Below are 19,571 nucleotides of genomic sequence, written 5' to 3'. Positions count from 1 at the left end.
TTTAAAAATAGAAGTCAGGAAAGGCCCCGAGTCTGGTGGGCACCAAGAGAGGTCTACAGGCACAGTGGTGCCCACAAGCACCATGTTAGGGACCCCACATCTAGAAAGTTATAGTACAGTTGTATTACATACATAAAGAAAAATAATCAAAGACTAAACAGACATCCAGGGTTTATTCTTAATTTTTTATATATATTGGTGTTGGGTACTATGCTTCTGCTTTCATTAGTACATTCCAAACCCATTTATCATTCTAGATCCCTGACACATTCTAGCCAGACTTGAACACTTTAAAGAGCTATTGCTTCTCATGGAATGAGGTTTTTAAAGCCTGCTTAACTTTCCTATTGAATCACCCAACATAGTCCTAAGCACACTTACTGAGAAGTAAAGCCTACTGAGTCCAATAATAGTTTTTTCTGATTTTTCAGGGTTTGTACAAGTTTAATTATAAATTTCCCATTTCTCTATTTTCCTCCCACCCACCCATGTGTTATGATCTCATAGGAACAAGGGAGCACATGGTCTTGTTACAGCTTGCCCACTTCCTCTCTGCTAAACACCCTAGGTTGTTTCTTCCTCAAAAACTGGAGTGGCAGGTTTGAACGTCACAGCAAACAGCCCAGAAACTGCATCCCTGAGTTGAACATGCTCACTCCCAACACAGTCATGACTACCCATGGTTAAACAACCCACAGGTAGTTGTGATGTGCAAACCAGGTCACTGTGTTCACATAATGCAAATCACTTGTTACAATTTGATTTCTATGGAAAAGGGAGAGAAGAAGGGAGAAGGATATAAAGAATGTAGACAGAGACCAGAGAAAAGAGGAACAAAAGGATTTGTTAGTTATTCACCAACTCTTGTAACATGGTACAGTCCAGCTGATACTATGTTATTTTACTCTATAGTTCAAGAAAGCTATGTCAACTTGTCTGAAATCTGTCACTGTGTAGTTTAATATAAAGTATCCTTTTGTGGGCTGCCAGTAGTAGGTGATACCAGACTGGAATTCCAATTTGGTAAAAATATGTATTTGGCCATCCGGGTGGCTCTGGCATTTTTGGAAAGTGACAGCTAGTGAACGAAGTCAAGAGGAGAGAGGGAGGCAAAGACAACACCAGATGGACTGTCCCCTCTCCTAGTACAGGGCCATCTTAACACTATGTGTTCAGGTAGAAAGAACATTAGGGGCTAGCTCCTACTTGAGCAGGGCTGGGAGTTTTGTTCTAAATGGGTGGTTCTTGGTAATATTATCCATTTTATGTTTATAAATATGAGCCACTTTGATATCCCACTTTTCAACTATATACCTCACTCTACTAAATAAATAAATAGAACAAACGTATTCAACTATGGTTATCGATACAAAACATAACTAGAGGGTTAAGCATTAAGCAAAAACCGCTTTAAGTCATCACAAATGGTTGGGAAAACAGGTTAAAATCCATTAGCATAAAGCACCTAAAATGTCAATAACGATAATTTGGTCAACAGAAAAATGCGTAATCAGCATGTTTACTCTAGTCCAACTGAGTTCAATAGAACTTACTCCCAAGGATGTCAACTTAAATGTCCCATTTCTACAGGCAGTATCCTATACTGCTACTGAACTCTCCTTGTTTCCATTGTGCCAGTGGGACCTACTGCTAGTGCTACAGGAAGCTAGAGCTTCTTAAAGCAATGCCCAGAAATGCTCGTTGGTGGAATAGGACAGGTGACGTGAGCTCTGTTCTACGAGCTCCGCTGACCTGCCTATTCCAGAAACAAACGTTCTGGCTCCCTTTCATTTTCTTAAGGATCTGCTAGCTTCCCATTGCACTAGCGGTTAGTCCTGCTAGCACGTGGGCAATGTTGGATACTGCCCTATGTTTTTATTTTTTTTATATTTATGTGTGCGTGTGTGTGTGTGTGTATATATGTCGTATCCAATGTTAGTCCTATTTAAGAGTAGACACACTGAAATGAATAACTTAGCCATGATTAACTTATGTCCCATTCATTTCAATGGGTCTGCATGAGGTAGGAGTAACATTAGATACAGCTTATACACACATACTTTCCTTCTGAAACAGAGGTTTAGAACCTTTTCAGCTCCATTTCCCTGCTTCAGCAGAATTATATTCCATTCTTGCTGCAGGAGAAGATGGTCCAATGCTGTTTGTTTTTGCTGAAGGAACACAGCAGTGTTTGAAAAAGAAGAATACATAACGTGCACAGGTAATGCCTGACTGATTACACAGTTCCTAGTCATAGGATTCTTAGTGTGTAGTGTTGAGAAGGAGCCATTTTATATCAATTCTTCCAAATGAGCAGGGGTTCAGCAAGCATCTCCATTTTAATATACAAAACATCCCACAAAAAACATAACCCTATAAAAATATGCAGTCCTCTAAATTAGTCCATATGTTTACTCTAGGTAGGATTTAGACACTGTTTTACTTTTTTCAGAAAATTATTCGTGATCTGCAAAAGTGTCTCCAGGGCAGTGTGAAGATATATCTTCTTGATCTGGAAGATTTAAAAAAAGAGATTACACACACTCAATCAATCATTACTGTGCCTTGTAGCCAGACTGAACTAGAAATAAAAACGAAAGTGACAAGGCCACACACAAAGGAAATGGAACAGTTTGATGTCCAGATACATTTAGGGTTTCTTTTCATATAAGCTCCACTGATCAAAAGCAGTTGTTCCCATTTGTTTTGGTGAGCATCTCCAAACTCGACTAAATCAAGAACTTCAAGGGCAGTATTCAATTTCTCTTTGCAAGCCATTCAAAGAGAAAGTTGGGAATACAGCCATAAAGAACATTGGGCTATTCTGTGAGCAGAAGTCTTTCCAGTCCTCTACTCCCCACCTGCGCACATCCCAAATCTGTTCTGAAGGATCCCTCAACCCCCAGAGCGGATTGGGGGGAACAGGGAGAAGACATGCCACTCCTCCAGTGAACATAATCGGATTTCACCCTACATTACAAGCTTTGAGGTCCTCAAAGAATCAAAAACAGAGGACATCAGTGCCCTCCTTGCCAAAAAAACCTTTTGACATGAGCTACAGATAAAAAGTGAACTTGAAAGAGGTCAGGGTTTGGAATGGAATTTGGATTTTCTGGCTCTGTCTGTGCCTTCTTGGTGTTGAATTGTAGAAGGCAGTTCCACTGCATGTCCTGAATGTTCCAGGCTGGATAACAACATCCTGATTCTCAAGTGATACCTGCAGTTAGAATGGCATTTATGAATTCCGCCAGGGGGTGGAAGAGGCCGCCTTCATTTATGCCAGCAGAGCAACTGAAGTATAGGGTTGAGATTCAATTACTACATTTAAAAGGAGAGAGGGATTTATGTTTACCTTCATAGGTTGTTCCACACCAGATGCAATAGAGATGTTCTTCCCTTAAATATGCTGTCAAAATTTGTAACTTTTCTGATTCCTGTAAGAATAAACAAAAAACAACCCCACCACCACCAATAACAAATTATTGCACTTTTTAATGCACACTCTCATTGAAGCTGATTTAGTAACCTGAGACAGGCCTTATATTTGGTCTTATATCTGGAGATGGAGTGTTCTCTTCAGTGAGCTGGATCCAGGCTCCCCACCCAGATTAATTATCTTCCTAAGAGTTCCCCTGGACACAATTTCTCTATTCCAGGACAGACAAAACAAGTTTGTATTCAACATCCCCAAGCCCATTTCTCACTTTCTGATATATACCCAATTCATATCTGCAACTATTCCTCTGATTTTTTAAAATTTCACTATATATATTAAAATTTGTCAATTGTTCCCCATCCAATTAGTAGTCAACTTTTTTCTAAACCGCTCCCTGTCATTTTTACACTACCTTTTCTGCTGCCACCTTTTTGAAATGACTTCTGGAAATAAGATCATGTGGATCTACAGACCCAGATCTCATGTCGCCAATGGGATGATGTTATTTTGAAAACAGAGAGCATGTCATTATAATAGCCCGGTTTGGACATAACGTTAAGCCATGGTTTAGCATTACATGGATGAGCAAGACTTGAGCTCATGCAGTTAAGCCTCCATTCTCCTCCAGTGCAGCTGCAAGGAGGAGACTGAAGCTTTAACTTCTTGCTTTATGAACTCACCAGTTTCTTATTATGTCTGGACTAAGGAATGCGGGATAGTTTAAACTATGGTTGTTAACAAGCTAGGATCCTAAGGATCCTGTTTGATCAAAACACAGATTAAACTAACCAGTGTTCCCACAGTTCTGACATGACAATATTTAGTTTCTAAAATAGGAAGCGAAAGCATCCTATCCCTGCCTTGTGGCCACGCCAGAGGAAGAGAGGGGAAGGGAAAGCACATGAGCCCAAGGCTTGCTACTGCTAGTACACACAGTGCTAAACTATGGTTTAGCGTTATATCCAGGCCATAGTGATGCTATGAGATGACTGAGTTTGAGTGTACCGCTGCACAATTAAGAACATGGATGACACCAATGACAAGAAAAATAAATCATCATCGTAAGCAAACACAAGATCAAACAAGTATGATAGTGGCTTAATCCTAATATCACATCCAAAAACGCTTTGCTTGCACGTCTTTTCTCCCATATATGCAGCTTTGAAAAAGTACCAGAACCAGAGTGTATGGGTTAACTATTGATAGGGTATCTATTTAGCGTCACTGCTTTAACATTAGAAGAAGAAAATGTATACCCAGGAGAAGCAGATATTAAACCTTGCTATAACAGGAAGCCAAAATAAATAGTCCACCATACCATATACCTCATGTGATCCACCACCCATGAAATATGAGACATACTTAAGGAAGCAAAATGGATTATGTCTTAATGTTGCTGTGGATGATGGGAGAAAGAATCCACGTGTCCTTGGCAGGAGAGGGCAGGTTATGCAGCTGAGGAAAGAGCAAAGGACTACATGGGTTAAAACGCAGTAAGAGCTGACAACCAAAGCAGGGCCTGAGTAAGGGTATCTAAGAGCAGGTGAAGCCTGGAAGGAGGCAGAGAGAGATGAGATAGAGCGGGAAGGGAAGGGAGCTAAGGAGTGGAATCCCCAGAGGAGGAGTGCTGAGCGGGACGCTAGTCTGATGAGGGCCTGCAGCTGGCAGTGGAGGGCTGCTCACTCTACTGATGAGTATGGACAGTGACGGGAACCAGATGCAAGAGGCCATTTAAGCCCAGGAGATCTAAGCACATACTGGACAGAAGTTGCGTGGGCATCTCCTCTCTGAACCCTTAAGGTACAAGAGGCCACTGCAACAAGGGTGAAGTAACTGCCAGGGCAATTATTGTCATCACATCTTGTTATTATTTGGCATTCATGTTTGTTGCAGTCTACCCACTTGTCGTCTGGTTTGGTCATTAATATGGAACAGTATAAAGATGGAACTGTCACCAGATAGTCTCACGAGTACAGTTGCTTTAAAGAGTATCTGAACATACTTACTTTGTGTTCATCTTCCTCTTCCTCCTCCTCTTCCACTTCCTCCCCCACATCGTCTTCTTTTTCGCCCTCTGGTCTTAACCAGTACCAAATCTCTTTGGGGTGTTCAAGGCCCTTCAAAATAAAAATGTGGCAAGAGCAACTGACATCCTTGCCCATCGCTTTCTTAGCAATTTGGTAACAGAAAAAGGCATAACTGGTGTCAAAACTGCCCCAAACATTAAAAAATGTTTTGAAAAAAGAAAGATTTTAAAGCCATACTGCATATAAATAACAGATAAAATCAAATGCACCACAAGACACTGTAGCAAAGATGTCTTAGGTGCAATCCTGTGGCGATGCCTGTAAGCCTCTGAACTCAGAGGCTTGCAGGCGTCCTATGCAGGGCGGGAGAAGCGAATTTCACCTCCCCGCTCCTCCTGCTCTGCATTTTCACTAGACGGGCTTTTTGCCTGTCTAGCTGGGGTTCTGAAGCTTGGGAAGGAAGGAGGCTGTGGAGGCCTGAGGAGACGTCATATCCTGGGTTCCCCAGTCCCCTCCCTGCCCACTGGCATGCCCCCTTTACTCCTCTCTGAGGTTGCCCTTGCGACCTCGGAGAGGCAGCCAGGGCAGTTTTCTCCGTGCTGGCTGCAAAGGAGAGGGGGCGGGGAGTGCAGATTCCTGGATCTGCAGTTGGAGCACTCTCCAACCTGGGATCCTGGAATACAAATTAGCCTATGGCCCCCAAGGCTCTGTCTAGGGGCCACAGGATTGCTCCCTGAGTTGTATATAGTTCTTGGACAATAAAGCTACCAGCCTACCAACCTGTGATCCCAGGAGTTGTAGGACTTTTTTCTGTCTAAACATGCATAGAATTGCACACTAAAGCTAGAAAAGTTTACAAATATTGAGGGGTTTGGATTGTTTTGTTTTGCTTCAGCCTGCTGTGCAGGCTAAAATAATACATGTGGGATTACAATAATATGTGTGGGCAGACAGGTTTGTAATTTCTTCTTGTAGTTTGGTAGTTTTTTGCCTACTTATTTGCAAGGCTACAACAAGGAGGTGCAAGGCACAGTACCCATCCTTGGCCCATAAGGCCATAAAAACATTTTTATTTTAACTTACTTTCTGGATATCTAATTGTTGACAGGCTTTCTGACTTTTCTCAAGGTCCCGTTTTACTTGCAGTTGCTCCCGTTTGGTCTTCAGTCTCATTCTTTTAATTAAAAAAAACCCATCGATTAACATAACAGAAGAATATACTTTGTTCAGAATTAGATGAGAGATCACACATAGGGGCATTTTGCACCACACAGCGGCATTCGGTGGGAAATCATGGGTTAATTAATCCATGATTTTTTAGGGATGTGCACCATCCATAAGATGCTTCCATAAATCTTAGGTTAACTTTGGGTTGTTTAACACACAAACAACACAAAGTGTCCGGGTTTGGACATCACGCTAACAACCTACGAATGGGGCATTCGTAGGTTGTTTCTGCAAAGTGGAAGCAACTCACAATCCCCTTAAATTGTGGATTAATTAGCCCACAATTTGCTGCTGTGATGTGCAAACCAGGTAATGCATCCCAGGATTCCAGCCAGTGTGAGCAGCTGCTCTGATGGCACACAGGGACTTTTAAGCTCTCACTTCAAGCCACAACCTTCTGAAAAGACCCTTGCCAAGCTTAAGGAGAGGGACAGTATTCTGTAAAGGTACAAAGATAGCTGTTGTCAGGAATGTTTGTGCCGCCCCATACATGAGTGGAAATGCCTTCTACTTGCACACAGCTGGGGGAGGATGACAGTTGGATCTCACCCACAGTTTTGTTCCCTACAGGTCTGGGATGGGGAACAACTGGCTCTCCAGGTATTGTTGGACAACTCACATCATCCCTTGCCATTCGCAATACTGTCTAGGGCTGATGGGAGTTGTAGTCCAACAATATCTGGAGGGCCACATGTTGCCTACCCCTGCTATAGGTAGTTATCAAAGTACAGCATTCACCAAAGGTCACTTTGAACAAGGCAATGAAAATGTTTTAAGAAGACAATGAGAAAGTAACCATATTCCTGAGGAAGGCAAAACCGGCAGCCATGAATCTTCCCCCTCCAACCGCGTAGGGCCACTTGACTTTGCCCATGGAGATGAGCCCCATGGGTGTCAATCAGAATGTCCCCCTGCCCTGCCAGTCTGCCTTGCACACAGGGGCAATGCAACGAACCTGCCCATTCACAGGGAATGGAGGCCTTCACTAGACCTTGCTGCAACTAGTGACCGGCTCCCCTGCTGCAGAGGCTATAAACAACAAGCGTAGGAGCAATCTGTGCACCATATGACTGGAAAGAGGTGGGATGCTGGATACAGCAAAGCAAAGCTCAGGAGGGTCTCTGTTATGCCTCAGCATACTGTAACACATCCAGCTAGCAATGGCATGCACACTCAGAGTCAGGCTGACAGGGAAGGACAGGGTTCTGATACACACCTATGGTGGTTCTCTCCACGTGTGGAGGTAACTACTCTTGGAGCACAGAGGAGGAAGATCCATGTGTCACATTCTTAAACAGAGTTCCATATTTAGCTGCATTTCCTTAAGGAAAGCAACCTTTGTTTTTGTTTTTGCAAGTCGGAACTATTTGCAATTACAACTCTGATCCTAAACATCAGAAGTGAGTTTGCTTAGGGTCCCAGCCTCAGAACTTATGCATGCTTTTGTTTAGTCAGGGGACAGGACTCTAGGGGTTAATCTTTCCCCACAATGCCCCACAGGAACATAGGAAGCCGTCTTGTATCAAGTCAGACCATTGCTCCTTCTAGCTTGGTACCGACTAGACTGATTCACAACGGCTCACCAAGGTTTGAGACAAGAGCCTTGTTGAGCCCTACCTAGAGATGCAGGGATTAAACCTGGCCACTTCTGCATGCAGAGTAGGTGCTCTACCACCAAGCTAAGGCCCTTCCCCTAAATAATATACGTGTTATTATTTGCAGAGAATATGTCAAAAAACTGCGCATTACTTGAAGAGGTCAGCCGTTTGCTTGTCAGCCTGTTTTTTCGTATGCATTTTTTTCCTGTAGTATTCCAGGTTTTCTTCAGCTTTCCGTTTTTTTACTTCTTCGTGTCCCAGCCCACTTCTACCTGTCCCAAGTTGAAAGGACTAGTTTAACATGTTGAGCAGTGTCACGTTTCAACTAAAAATAAATTAAACAGGGTAGACTTCACAAACCTGTGGTAATGTTCAGAGGAATGGGCTCAACAATTCCCTTCCCTGCAGAAAATGAAAGCGTGCAGTTGATAAGAGTACACGACACACAGTTATCATTAGCACTGGACACACTTGTATCCCCTTCCTCTAATGAACTCATGGGCTTATCATATGTCATCCTCACAACAACCTTGTAAGGTAGACTAGATCAAGAACTAGTGGCACACTGAAGGCCACCTGCTGAGCTTCTGTGCTATTTTATTGTGTTTTATTTTTTAAATCTCTTTAAATATTTTAACTGTTTTTATGTATTTTACTGCTGTAAATTGTCTTGGGAGGGCTTTTGCCCTGAAAGGTGGCCAAGAACTATTTTAAATAAAAAAATAAAAACAAAGGTTTGAGTCTAGGGACTGTATCTAACGTTAGTCCAACTTAGAATAGACCTACTGAAAGGAATGGGGCTCAAGTTAGTCACGGCTAACTTAAGTCCCAGTCATTTCAGTGGTTCTACCCTATGTAGGACTAACACTGGATACAACCATAGGTCTCCCTGGTTCAACCTCAGACTGCACTGGCCCCCTCCAATCTTTCATGTTCCTGTATAATTCCAAACCTTCTCTACCACCAACATGACAGTTACTAAACAGAAATTGGATCTGATGACTCAGCCTTCTGTGTAACTTGGAAATGCACTTTTAAATCTCTACAATTCTATAATAATGCTGTGTACTGCTGGCTGGCTCCTGCATCTTCTCTCAAGAGGCTGCACTGGACTGATACGTATTATATGCTCTTGAAATAAGCATTATATTTCTATTTGAAAACATTGACTTTGCCTTGACATCATGCTAAATCAGGCTGGATTGTTTTCCCTAGGAATCAAGAGACAGCGGCAAACATTTCTAGGTGTCAAGAAACCAACTGTTGTTTAGCAGCACAGGAAAACCTGCTGGCCAACCAAGCCCATTCCTTGCTAACCAGGGCTTGGCTGCATACTCCTCCCCTCCTGCTGCTGCAAAGAAGCACAGCCTGATCCATCCCCGCTCCAAAGGTTGGCTCCGGCCTTTCCACAATTCTGGCAGCTGCAGAATTGTCAGGAAGCGGGTCTGAGAGATTCACAAGCTGCACCCTTTTCACAGTTTGAAGATGGCCCCAGTAGAAGTCGGCCCCATGTTACAAGCCACATTTGGAGAACTGGAGAGGGAGAAACTCACCGCTCTTGCCAAGAGGCTGCCCACTTTTGTATCCCATCTTCTGAAGCATGGCAAAGCCTTTGTTTTCGTTTCCTAAAGCCATGTTTAAGACCGTCTCACGTTGCTCTTTCTCCTGCTCTTTTATACTCTTTTGCCGACTTCTCTCGTTAGCTTCTTTTTGTTTTTCTTCTTTTTTAAACGTTTCCTTCACACGCCTCAACATCGGCATGCCTGGCCTGATGTCCTGGCTGAGCAAGGCCAAAAAGCCAGTTGATCATAAAGCAATTATAGGGAGAGAAGGGATGTTGAAAAATTAGCAACAAGGTCCTCTTCAGTGAACCAAATGTAACTGTAATAGTGCAATATTATGCATGCCTACTCAAAAGGCCCACTGCGTCCGATGGAGTTAACCCCTAGGTAAATATACCTAGAATTGCATCCTAAACAACCAGTTCAGAGAAGCAAACTACAAATGATATGCTGTGCAATCCTATGCACGTTCACTCAAAGTAAGTAAATTCTGTAGTACATAGGATGCCAGCTATAGAGTACTAAGATAGTCTCTAAACAGGATACCAATAATCTCAATTGTAATCCTGACAATAACATGATAGTTCTTGCAAGAATATGTTTGTCTACTCTGCTATGTCGAAAGTGTATTCAAACAGCTTACATGGTATGATAAAATCTCCACCACAAGGCGATATACCCACAGGTATATTAGAGCACTAGGGGCCGCGGTGGCTTAGTGGTTAAGACGCTGAACTGCAGACTGGAAGGTCGGCAGGACAGCAGTTCAAAACCCGAGTGCCGCGTGACGGAGCGAGCTCCCGTCTTCAGTCCCAGCTCCTGCCAACCTAGCAGTTCGAAAGCAAGACATTGCAAGGAGATAAATAGGTACCGCTCCGGTGGGAAAGGTAACAGCGTTCCATGCACCTCGGTGTTCAGTCATGCCAGCCACATGACCACAGAAGCGTCTTTGGACAGCGCTGGCTCTTCGGCTTAGAAATGGAGATGAGCACCACACCCTAGAGTCAGACACGACTGGCTGGGGACACCTTTACCTATATTAGAGCACAGGTCTCCAACACAGCGCCCCGAAGGCCAGGCTCAGGCGCACGCCAAGCTATTTCTGCTCCCTATACAAGCCTATGGAGCGATTTCTCATAGGCTTCTATAAGGAGTGAAAAAGCCTCCCTGCTGAAAAACGGCTGGTGGTGTGTGAGATGCACCCCCTCACCAAAGACCCCTGGGGTAACAGGGTCTTTGGCAGGGGGTGGACTTCACCTCCTCTCCAGCCAATTTTTGACAGGGAGGCTTTTTCTCACCCCATGCAAATGAATGGAGAAATTGCTCCATTCAATTGCATGAGGCTGGGGGTGGGGGCGGGGAGGGAGAGAGAGAGAAGAACCAGGGAGAGAGATAGAAGGAAAGAGAGAGAGAGAAACCAAAGTGGGTAGCACATACAGGGTTACATTCATGCGTGTGTGCATGCATGCATGCGCGCACGCGCACACACACGCGCGCGCACACACACGCACACACAGAGAAGGGGGCATTCCTCGCATTTTTGTGATTGACCCCCCAACAGCAGTCAATTTATGGTGGTGCCCAGGGCACTTCTTCAAAATGCCAGATGTGCCCACGGCCCAAAAAGATTTTATATCCCTGTATGGCAAGACAAGATCCCAGCTCACCATCTCCTGGAAAGCAATGAAAACGTTTGGCTGAGCCAGGAGTGGCGATCTGCAATATGTCACAGTGTATGTCACAGTATATTATCATATTAGGGATCATCTGGATTCACTCTGCCCCAGTCCAAGTGAATTATTTGAATTATCCAAGCACTTTCCTGGTTTTTGGAATCAGCAATCCTAGTGGCAATTTCATAAACCACTTACAGCATGCCTCTCAGCCATTGCAAGCCAGTTTGCTGGGCTGGAATTCTCCAGTTGGAGAATTGGGACCTCCAGTGGAATGGAATTCTCCATGGTGACATATTTATAGGCATATGTCCTGATCACTCCTGCAACGGAGCTGAAACTCGAGAACTGGATAGCACTGTAGCAGTAAGCTAAACTTCTGATTCATTGGCAAGAAGAAGCTTATAGAGTACAAGTCTGCCCCAAATGTAACCGGTCACATTCGTCCAAGGCTTCTTAAACCATGGCTTATGATGCTGTGGATGAACACCATGACCACATGCTTCTCCCTCACCCTTTCTCCCATTGTATGCCAGCTTCAGCATGAAGATCCTGGCTTGCGTTAAGCCAGAGTTCCCTGTTAGGTCTAAGCCAGGAAACTCTGGTTCAGACCTAACAGCCAGGATTTTCTTTTGCACCAAAGCTGGTACACAACTGGAGGGGTAAGGGAGGATTTTGGCGCCGAAGCCAGAATGCAACAGGAAAAGAAGGGAGGACTTTCCTGCTGAAGCTGGTAGGTAATAGGAGGTAAGAGAACACCATGGTTCTCATCCACAGATTCATAAGCTATGGTTGATAAAGTCATGGATGACTGTCCGAATGCAGCAACTGTTTCTGTAAGCAAGTTCTTCTCATTCACCTACCCCTGGTTTCTAAAGAATAATTCAACCCAATTCTGTGAATGAAAAGTGAAACCTAAACTACTTCTGCGGTAGGTGTTAGCGGACTACACAAGAGATGGAAAAGCTCCCTGTCCAAAAGAAAGTCTTGGCGGAAAAATAGAGGGGGGCAGGCAGCAGAGAAAGACTGGAGAAGTCAACAGCATCAACCCATGCAGGGGTGTGCTAAAAGACCCAATAGAAAGCAGATACATGTTTGCCTACGTTTATCTGAATAGCATAGTGTCATTGTTTCCCCAGAGTTGTTCTAGGCACATATCAATCTGAAACATTCTGCATATTACTGAGACCTTTCACCTGAGCTTTCAGTCATTTATTGGGTATCTGAAATGCCGCAAAGCAGTTTCAGCTACAATATTTATTAGGTAAGGTAAGAAGGATGAGAAATTTAGAAAAATAATCCACTTACTTAACATTAATAAAGCAATCTGACATGTAGTCCTCTTCTGTGTCATCCATGCTTTGTATCAATGCTCTACCTGCAGTCTTCTTGCCTACAAATTATATTTTGCTGGCTTTTAGAATGCACTGAAAATAGTTAATTTTTTTCTAACTCTTTGATTAAAAAATCCACACAATTTTAACTGGCCCATTTCTTTTAGTAATGCTTTGTTAAGTCTGTGGTTCCTCAAGCTTCTGCTGTGTACTGACCCCCATCCCCATATTTTGTCTTTGAGGACCCCCTCATGCTCCTAATTCCTTACCTAGCCTGTTGTGCTCCATAATGTACCCATCATCATGCCAGTCAGGCTGCCCACCCTCAACTCAGCACGTGGAAATGGTTTTAGTCAGCAAGCATTTGTGGCCAGGAAGTTGAAATTTAATTACTGCCAACTAAAGCCCTCCCATGCACTTGCTTTGAACCAACTACTGCGGACCACATTACTCTCTTTCCAGATAGACAGTGGTATTAGTATGGGTAGCAAAACCAACAGACAGTCCAACACATTTATTATAGCAGACGTTTGTGGATGAGAGTCCACTTTTAGATATCTGCAATGGACGTAATACTTCATGCATCTGATGAACTGGTCTCTAGTCCATAAAAGTTTATGTCATAATGAATGTGTTAAGTCTTTAAGGTTCCACACGATCAGGGTCAGAGTCAAGGGCAGGCATGGTTGGGCACCTGCCAAGGGCCCACACCGCAGCAGGGGCCTACTCACAAGAGCCCCATAGAGATGTTCCTCCTCTTCACCATTGCAATGAGAGTATTCACCTGCCTCTCACTTTGTCCCAGACAATGGAGGTGGTGAGAAGGAGAAACAAGAGATGCCACTGCCTACTTGCTCACTGGCTCTATGCCTGTCAAGCAAAGAAATGGGAGCAATGACGAAAAATAGGATGAGGCACAATAGCAGCAAGTGACAACAGTGGTGAGAAGGTAGGCTGACTGAGGAGGGAGCACACAGAAGGTGCCTTGCCCAAGGGTCCTCCGAAACCTGGAGCCAGCACTGCACACAAGCCTCTATTATTCTTTTTGCTATCAACCAATCTGAGGACCTTCACACTGAAAGAAATGAACAGATATAATTTAGAGCATGACTTTGTTACAGCTATAATGTAAAACAAAAACAAAATGAAAAATAGTTGCAACCATTTCCACAGCACTTTGGAGGAATGGGCAATAATCCTCTTTATTGTTCCCGTGTAAAGAGTCACCTTTTGGGGCACCAAAACAAGAAATTAATTTGGCAATTTAGTCTGATGAAATTCCACTGAGAAACAGCTGAAAAACACAACTGCTTCCTGAGTATGACCTACACAGGGCTTGTGAAGCATCGTGAAGCTCAGTCCCATGCCTGTTGTTCAGTCGTTAAGACATGTCCGACTCTTCATGACCCCATGGACCATAGCATGCCAAGCCTTCCTGTCCTGCACTCTCTCCCAGAGTGTGCTCAAGTTCATATTCATTGCATCGGTGATGCTCTCCAGCCATCTCATCCTCTGCCGTCCCCTTCTCCTTTTGCCTTCAGTCTTTCCCAGCATCAGGGTCTTTTCCAGGGAGTTTTCTCTTCGCATTAGGTGGCCAAAATATTGGAGCTTCAGCTTCAGGATCTGTCCTTCCAATGAGCACTCAGGGTTGATTTCCTTTAGGATTGACTCATTGGACCTCCTTGCAGTCCAGGGGACCCGTAAGCGTCTTCTCCAGCACCACAGTTTGAAAGCATCAATTCTTCAGCGCTCAGCCTTCCTTATAGTCCAGCTCTCACAGCCATACATTACTACTGGGAAAACCATAGCTTTGATTAGACGGACCATTGTCGGCAAGGTGATGTCTCTGCTTTTTACTATGCTGTCTAGGTTTGCCATAGCTTTCCTCCCAAGGAGCAAGCGTCTTTTAATTTCATGGCTACAGTCAGTGTCTGCAGTGATCTTGGAGCCCAAGAAAATAAAATGTGTCACTGCTTCCATTTGTTCCCCTTCTATATGCCAGGAAGTGATGAGGCCAGATGCCATGATCTTCGTTTTTTTAATGTTGAGTTTCAAACCAGCTTTTGCACTCTCCTCTTTCAGCCTCAACAAGAGGCTCTTTAGATCCTCTTCGCTTTCTGCCATTAGGGTGGTATCATCTGCGTATCTGAGGTTGTTGATAATTCTCCCAGCAATCTTAATTCTGACTTGTGATTCATCCAACCCAGCGTTTCTCATTATGTACTCTGCATATATGTTAAATAAGCAGGGCGACAATATGCAGCCTTGTCGTACCACTTTCCCAATTTTGAACCAATCGGTTGTTCCATGTCTGGTTCTTACTGTTGCTTCTTGACCCTCATACAGGTTTCTCAAGAGACAGGGAAGGTGGTCTGGTACTCCCATCTCTTTAAGAATTTGCCACAGTTTGTTGTGATCCAGACAATCAAAGGCTTTGGCCTAGTTGATGAAGCAGAGATAGACGTTTTTCTGGAATTCTCTTGCTTTCTCCATGATCCAGCGAATGTCGGCAATTTGATCTCTAGTTCCTCTGCCTCTTCGAAATTCAGCTTGTACTTCCGGTAGTTCTTGGTCCACATACTGCTGAAGCCTAGCTTGTAGGATTTTGAGCATAACCTTGCTGGCATGTGAAATGAGCGCAATTGTACGGTAGGTTGAACACTCTTTGGCACTGCCCTTCTTTGGAATTGGAACGTAAACTGACCTTTTCCAGTCTTGTGGCCACTGTTGAGTGTTCCAAATTTGTTGGCATATTGAGTGCAGCACTTTAACAGCATCATCTACTAGGATTTTAAATAGCTCAGCTGGAATACTGTCATCTCCACTAGCTTTGTTGTTACTAATGCTTCCTAAGGCCCACTTGACTTCACTCTTGAGGATGTCTGGCTCAAGTTCAGTGACCGCACTATCATGGCTATCAGGGACATTCAGATCTTTCCTGTATAGTTCTTCTGTGTATTCTTGCCACCTCTTCTTAATCTCATCTGCTTCTGTTAGGTCCCTGCCTTCTTTGTCCTTTATCATGCCCATCTTTGCACAACATGTTCCCTTGAGATCTCCAATTTTCTTGAAGAGATCTCTAGTCTTTCCCATTCTATTGTTTTCCTCGATTTCTTTGCACTGTTCATTTGAGAAGGCCTTCTTGTCTCTCCTTGCTGTTCTCTGGAACTCTGCATTCAGTTGGGTATATCTTCCTCTTTCTCCCTTGCTTTTTGCTTCCCTTCTTTCCTCAGCTACTTGTAAAGCCTCATCAGACATGCCTGTTTACTGGGAAGCAAATCCTACTGAATGTAACGGGAATTACTCCCAAGTAAGAGAGCACACCCTGTCGAGGCTGGGGTTTGTCTGGCTTCAGAAATTAAACACTGCCCCTCACTATTACTATGGATTTCGCTACCTCAAGATGTAGCGATGGCCACCCATTTGGATGGCTTTAAAAGGGACTGGACCAATTCCTGGAGGGGAAGGCTATCAAGGGCTACCAGTCCAGATGGCTACCTCCAGTATCAGAGGCAGCATACCTATGTACTACTTCAGTTGCTGGGGTACATGGGCAGGAAGGTGTGGTTGCACACATGTCCTGCTTGTGGGTTTCCCGGGGGCAGCTGGTCGGCCACTGTGTGAACAGCATGCTGGACTAAAAGGACCCTTGGTCTGATGCAGCAGGGCTCTTCTTATGTTCTTATTACCTTGCTCTCACCATATTATCTGAACACAGAAAGAAGCCCGCTGGATCAGGCCAGAGGCCTACCTAGTCCAGCATGCTGCTCCCACAGTGTCAAGCAGAAGCCCATATGGGGACGCCGCCGTCGCACCCTCTTCCCGCTCCTCTCCCCCAGAGACTGGCGGCCACGGAGAGCGCGATCTAACCCGCTACCCACCATCCACGGGCAGCGCGCGAACAACACTTCCCGCCCCGCTTTCATCGCCACTCCCTACCAGCGCCAGAGCCCAGCCACCGCTCGCTCTTTCCTCCCTTCTCCCAACGCAGTCCGGGTTCTTGTTTCCCCTCAGCGCCGAGACAGCTGCGCATGCGCACCTTCCGCCGCCTCGCTTCCTGAGCCTCGGCTGCGCTTGCGCCTGAGCCGCGGCTTCCTCCGGTGGCTGCGCGGAACGCCATGGCGACGTCGGGGGCTCGCCTCTCTCTGTCAACCGCCGCAGTCGTCTGCGGCGGCGTGAGCTGTCGGAAAAGGTCAGTCCGTGAGACGCGGGCCTGCCTTTCTGTGGGGAAGAGCCGAGGAGGCCAATATGTGGGGAGTCCGGGGTGGGCCTGAGTGGGTCCCGGGGAAGGAGAGGTCGACGGCAGCTTCTACGGGTCGAGAGCGGGGTCAGCGTAGGGCGAGCTTCGCGGTGGGATGTTTCGGCCTTCGGTGCGGGGACAGATTGGGAGAGATCTTTGTCGCTGGGGCTGCTTTTCCCCCCCGGCAGGGCCGTGCGATCGGGCATGAGGCTTCCTCATGGTGATTCTGACCGTGGTTCATCTCGTCCAGAGTTGACTGGCGGTGGCTTCTCAGAGGTCCCGTCCTGGGGATTGAACCTTGGCCCTTCTGTGTGCAGGACTAAGCTATAACCCTCCCCCGAGACTGAGAGGCGGTTTGGGGAGTTCAGCGGCAGGCCCAGATCTGTGTACCAGCAAACCTGGGGTTGCCCCTGACTGTGCACTCCAGGAAGCTGGAGACCATTCCAGCTCGCTCTCATTGCACCCGAATCTAGTGTTGCAGCTCTTGATGCATCATCATCTCAGGTTTTGTTGTAGGGTCACGAAGAGTCGGGCACGACTGAACAGCAACAACAATCCTGCCCTTATTTGTGGCCATTTCATACACTGCATGGCAACAAACCTGAGCTGGCTGACAACAGTTCCCTGTTAGTGTTCGTGTATGATGCAGTGTGAGTTTATATCTGCATGGCTGGATGTTCCTGATGTGGTTGTGCGTTGGTGTTATACCCAGCCATGACTGTCCCAGACAGTCTGCACCACCACTGCGTATCACATATGGCGGCCACCTTTTTCATGTTATGATAAATGTCCCTCACTGGCTTTTTCATGAATTACCTTTCTTATGGGCATCAAATTTATGTATTAAGTTGGTATTGGTTGGTTGGATTAGGGCTAATAAATTGATATTCAGCTGAGGCAAGACAGTTAACTGAAAGGGAGTTTAACTGATCCAGGAGGTGGTATTCAACCTGTTCTCGATGGTTGCACTCACCCTTAATGATCACATTTGCAGCTTGGAAGTGCCTTCCGTCCTGCCCTTCATTTGGAGGCCAAAGTAGCATTGGTTGCACAAAGCATCTTCCACCTACTTAGGCTGGTGTGCCAGTTGTGGCCCCATCTGGACAGAGATAGTCTTGCCACAGTTATCCATGACCTAATAGGATCCAGACCTGAGTACTGCAATGCATTGTACGTGAGCCTACCTTTTCAAGGCTACTGGGAAATTTCAATTAGTTCAGAATAAATATCCCTCACTGGCTTTTTCATGAATTGAAAAATGGACCGGAACTGGCCAGCTGGAATGTAACTTGCCAATATGAAAATATATTCACTGGATTCCAATCTGTTTCCTGGCACAATTCAAGGTCTCTGATTTTACCTATAGGTTGGGCCTGGGTTTTCTGGAAGTTTATATTTTATTGATTTTGTATATTTAAGTTGGTGCTTTGGGTTTTTTAATTGCTTTAGATGTTTTTATGCTAAATTTAAAAAATAAATACGTTCAGCTTAACTTAGTGAATAAACTTTAGTTTAGTTTAGAACTTGAAGAAGTAGCAAACATTGGCCAAGTAAGTGAGTTTACACATCGAACACCATATTCTTGTCAGAATACAATGTTACCAATGGCATTGCCTAACACCTCAGACACCAGCAGCACAGGATAGGATCTTACAGGAAGCTCAAAACCTGATGGCTTTTCCAAATGTTTGCATCCCTTTGAAAGGTGGCTTTAATGCCTCCCTCCATGTTAGTGATTTCTCTGAGGTAACACCTTGGAGACAAGTTGTTCAAACACAAAATAGGCGTTCTACAATCACTACTTCAAACTGGCCTGGGAGATGGGGAGGAAGGTGCAACATGTCTTCCTTCTCCTCTCTCTTCTTTTCCTCTGTGACATTTGATTATTTGACTATGCTATTATCTTCATCTACCCCTTCTGTGTGCCCTCTTGATTCTATCTCCTCCTAGTTTCCTTCTTCCTGGCCATTATTCCACCTCTCCCCTTTATTATCAACCCTTTTCTTCTCTTTCCACTCAGTTTTCAAATGCAGTACATTTTCCCTGTTCTTAAAAAAAATAAATCTCTTGACCCATCCTCCATTTCTAAGTACCATACAATTTCCCTTCTATCTTTTTTCTCTAAACTCCTGGAGCATGCTGCTTACTCCTGCTATTATAACTTCCTCTCTTCCAACTCAGCTTTTGACCCCCTCCAGTCTGGCTTCCATCATCTGCACACCACTGAAACTGCCCTCATAACTATCACTGATAACATCGCTGCCAATACAAGGCTCTGTATTGGAACCAGTGCTTTTTTATTGGTTCATAAATGATCTGGAGTTAAGGGTGAGCAGAGAGGTGGCCAGGTTTGCTGATGACACATTATTTAGGATGGTTAAATCAAAAAGGGACAGTGAAAAGCTCCAGAAGATCTCTCCAAACTGGGAGAGTAGGCATTAAAATGGCAAATTTGGTTCAGTGTAAGTGAATGT

At 44.8% G+C, this 19,571-nt stretch overlaps 2 protein-coding genes across 9 annotated transcripts in view; one reads left to right on the top strand and one right to left on the bottom strand.

Moving 5' to 3' along the window:
* Window positions 1-155: 155 nt before the first annotated feature.
* On the bottom strand, window positions 156-16,880 carry GPATCH11 (G-patch domain containing 11). Of its 4 annotated transcripts, XM_084828344.1 has the most exons (10): window positions 16,797-16,880; window positions 12,832-12,916; window positions 10,722-10,821; window positions 9,842-10,068; window positions 8,649-8,690; window positions 8,440-8,560; window positions 6,547-6,637; window positions 5,443-5,553; window positions 3,353-3,434; window positions 156-2,512 (listed from the first exon to the last, which is right to left on the bottom strand). In XM_084828344.1, exons 4-10 carry the CDS (start codon window positions 10,047-10,049, stop codon window positions 2,457-2,459), a joined length of 711 nt encoding a protein of 236 aa, XP_084684470.1. In that variant the 5' UTR covers window positions 10,050-10,068; window positions 10,722-10,821; window positions 12,832-12,916; window positions 16,797-16,880; the 3' UTR covers window positions 156-2,456. The 4 variants fall into 4 exon arrangements, with proteins under 4 accessions (XP_084684470.1, XP_084684467.1, XP_084684466.1 ...); XM_084828341.1 differs by lacking the exon at window positions 10,722-10,821 and having other exon boundaries at window positions 16,739-16,880; XM_084828340.1 differs by lacking the exon at window positions 10,722-10,821.
* Window positions 16,881-16,916: 36 nt separating this feature from the next.
* Window positions 16,917-19,571, top strand: part of HEATR5B (HEAT repeat containing 5B) — a 63,445-nt gene continuing 60,790 nt past the window's right edge. For 3 of the 5 annotated variants that reach the window (XM_084828325.1, XM_084828329.1, XM_084828330.1), the window contains exon 1: window positions 16,917-17,049. The gene's annotated coding sequence lies outside the window, so the exon portion shown is untranslated. Of the gene's footprint in view, window positions 17,050-17,661; window positions 17,748-19,571 lie in introns of those variants that run through there. The other 2 variants (XM_084828326.1, XM_084828327.1) reach the window with 2 other exon arrangements.

This window comes from Heloderma suspectum, chromosome 1 (assembly GCF_057233095.1).
Source record: "Heloderma suspectum isolate Gila_16-S chromosome 1, 16-S_ref, whole genome shotgun sequence".
NCBI lineage: Eukaryota > Metazoa > Chordata > Lepidosauria > Squamata > Helodermatidae > Heloderma > Heloderma suspectum.
Note: the sequence above shows the minus strand (reverse complement) of the source record. Positions and strands in the feature narration are given on the sequence as shown.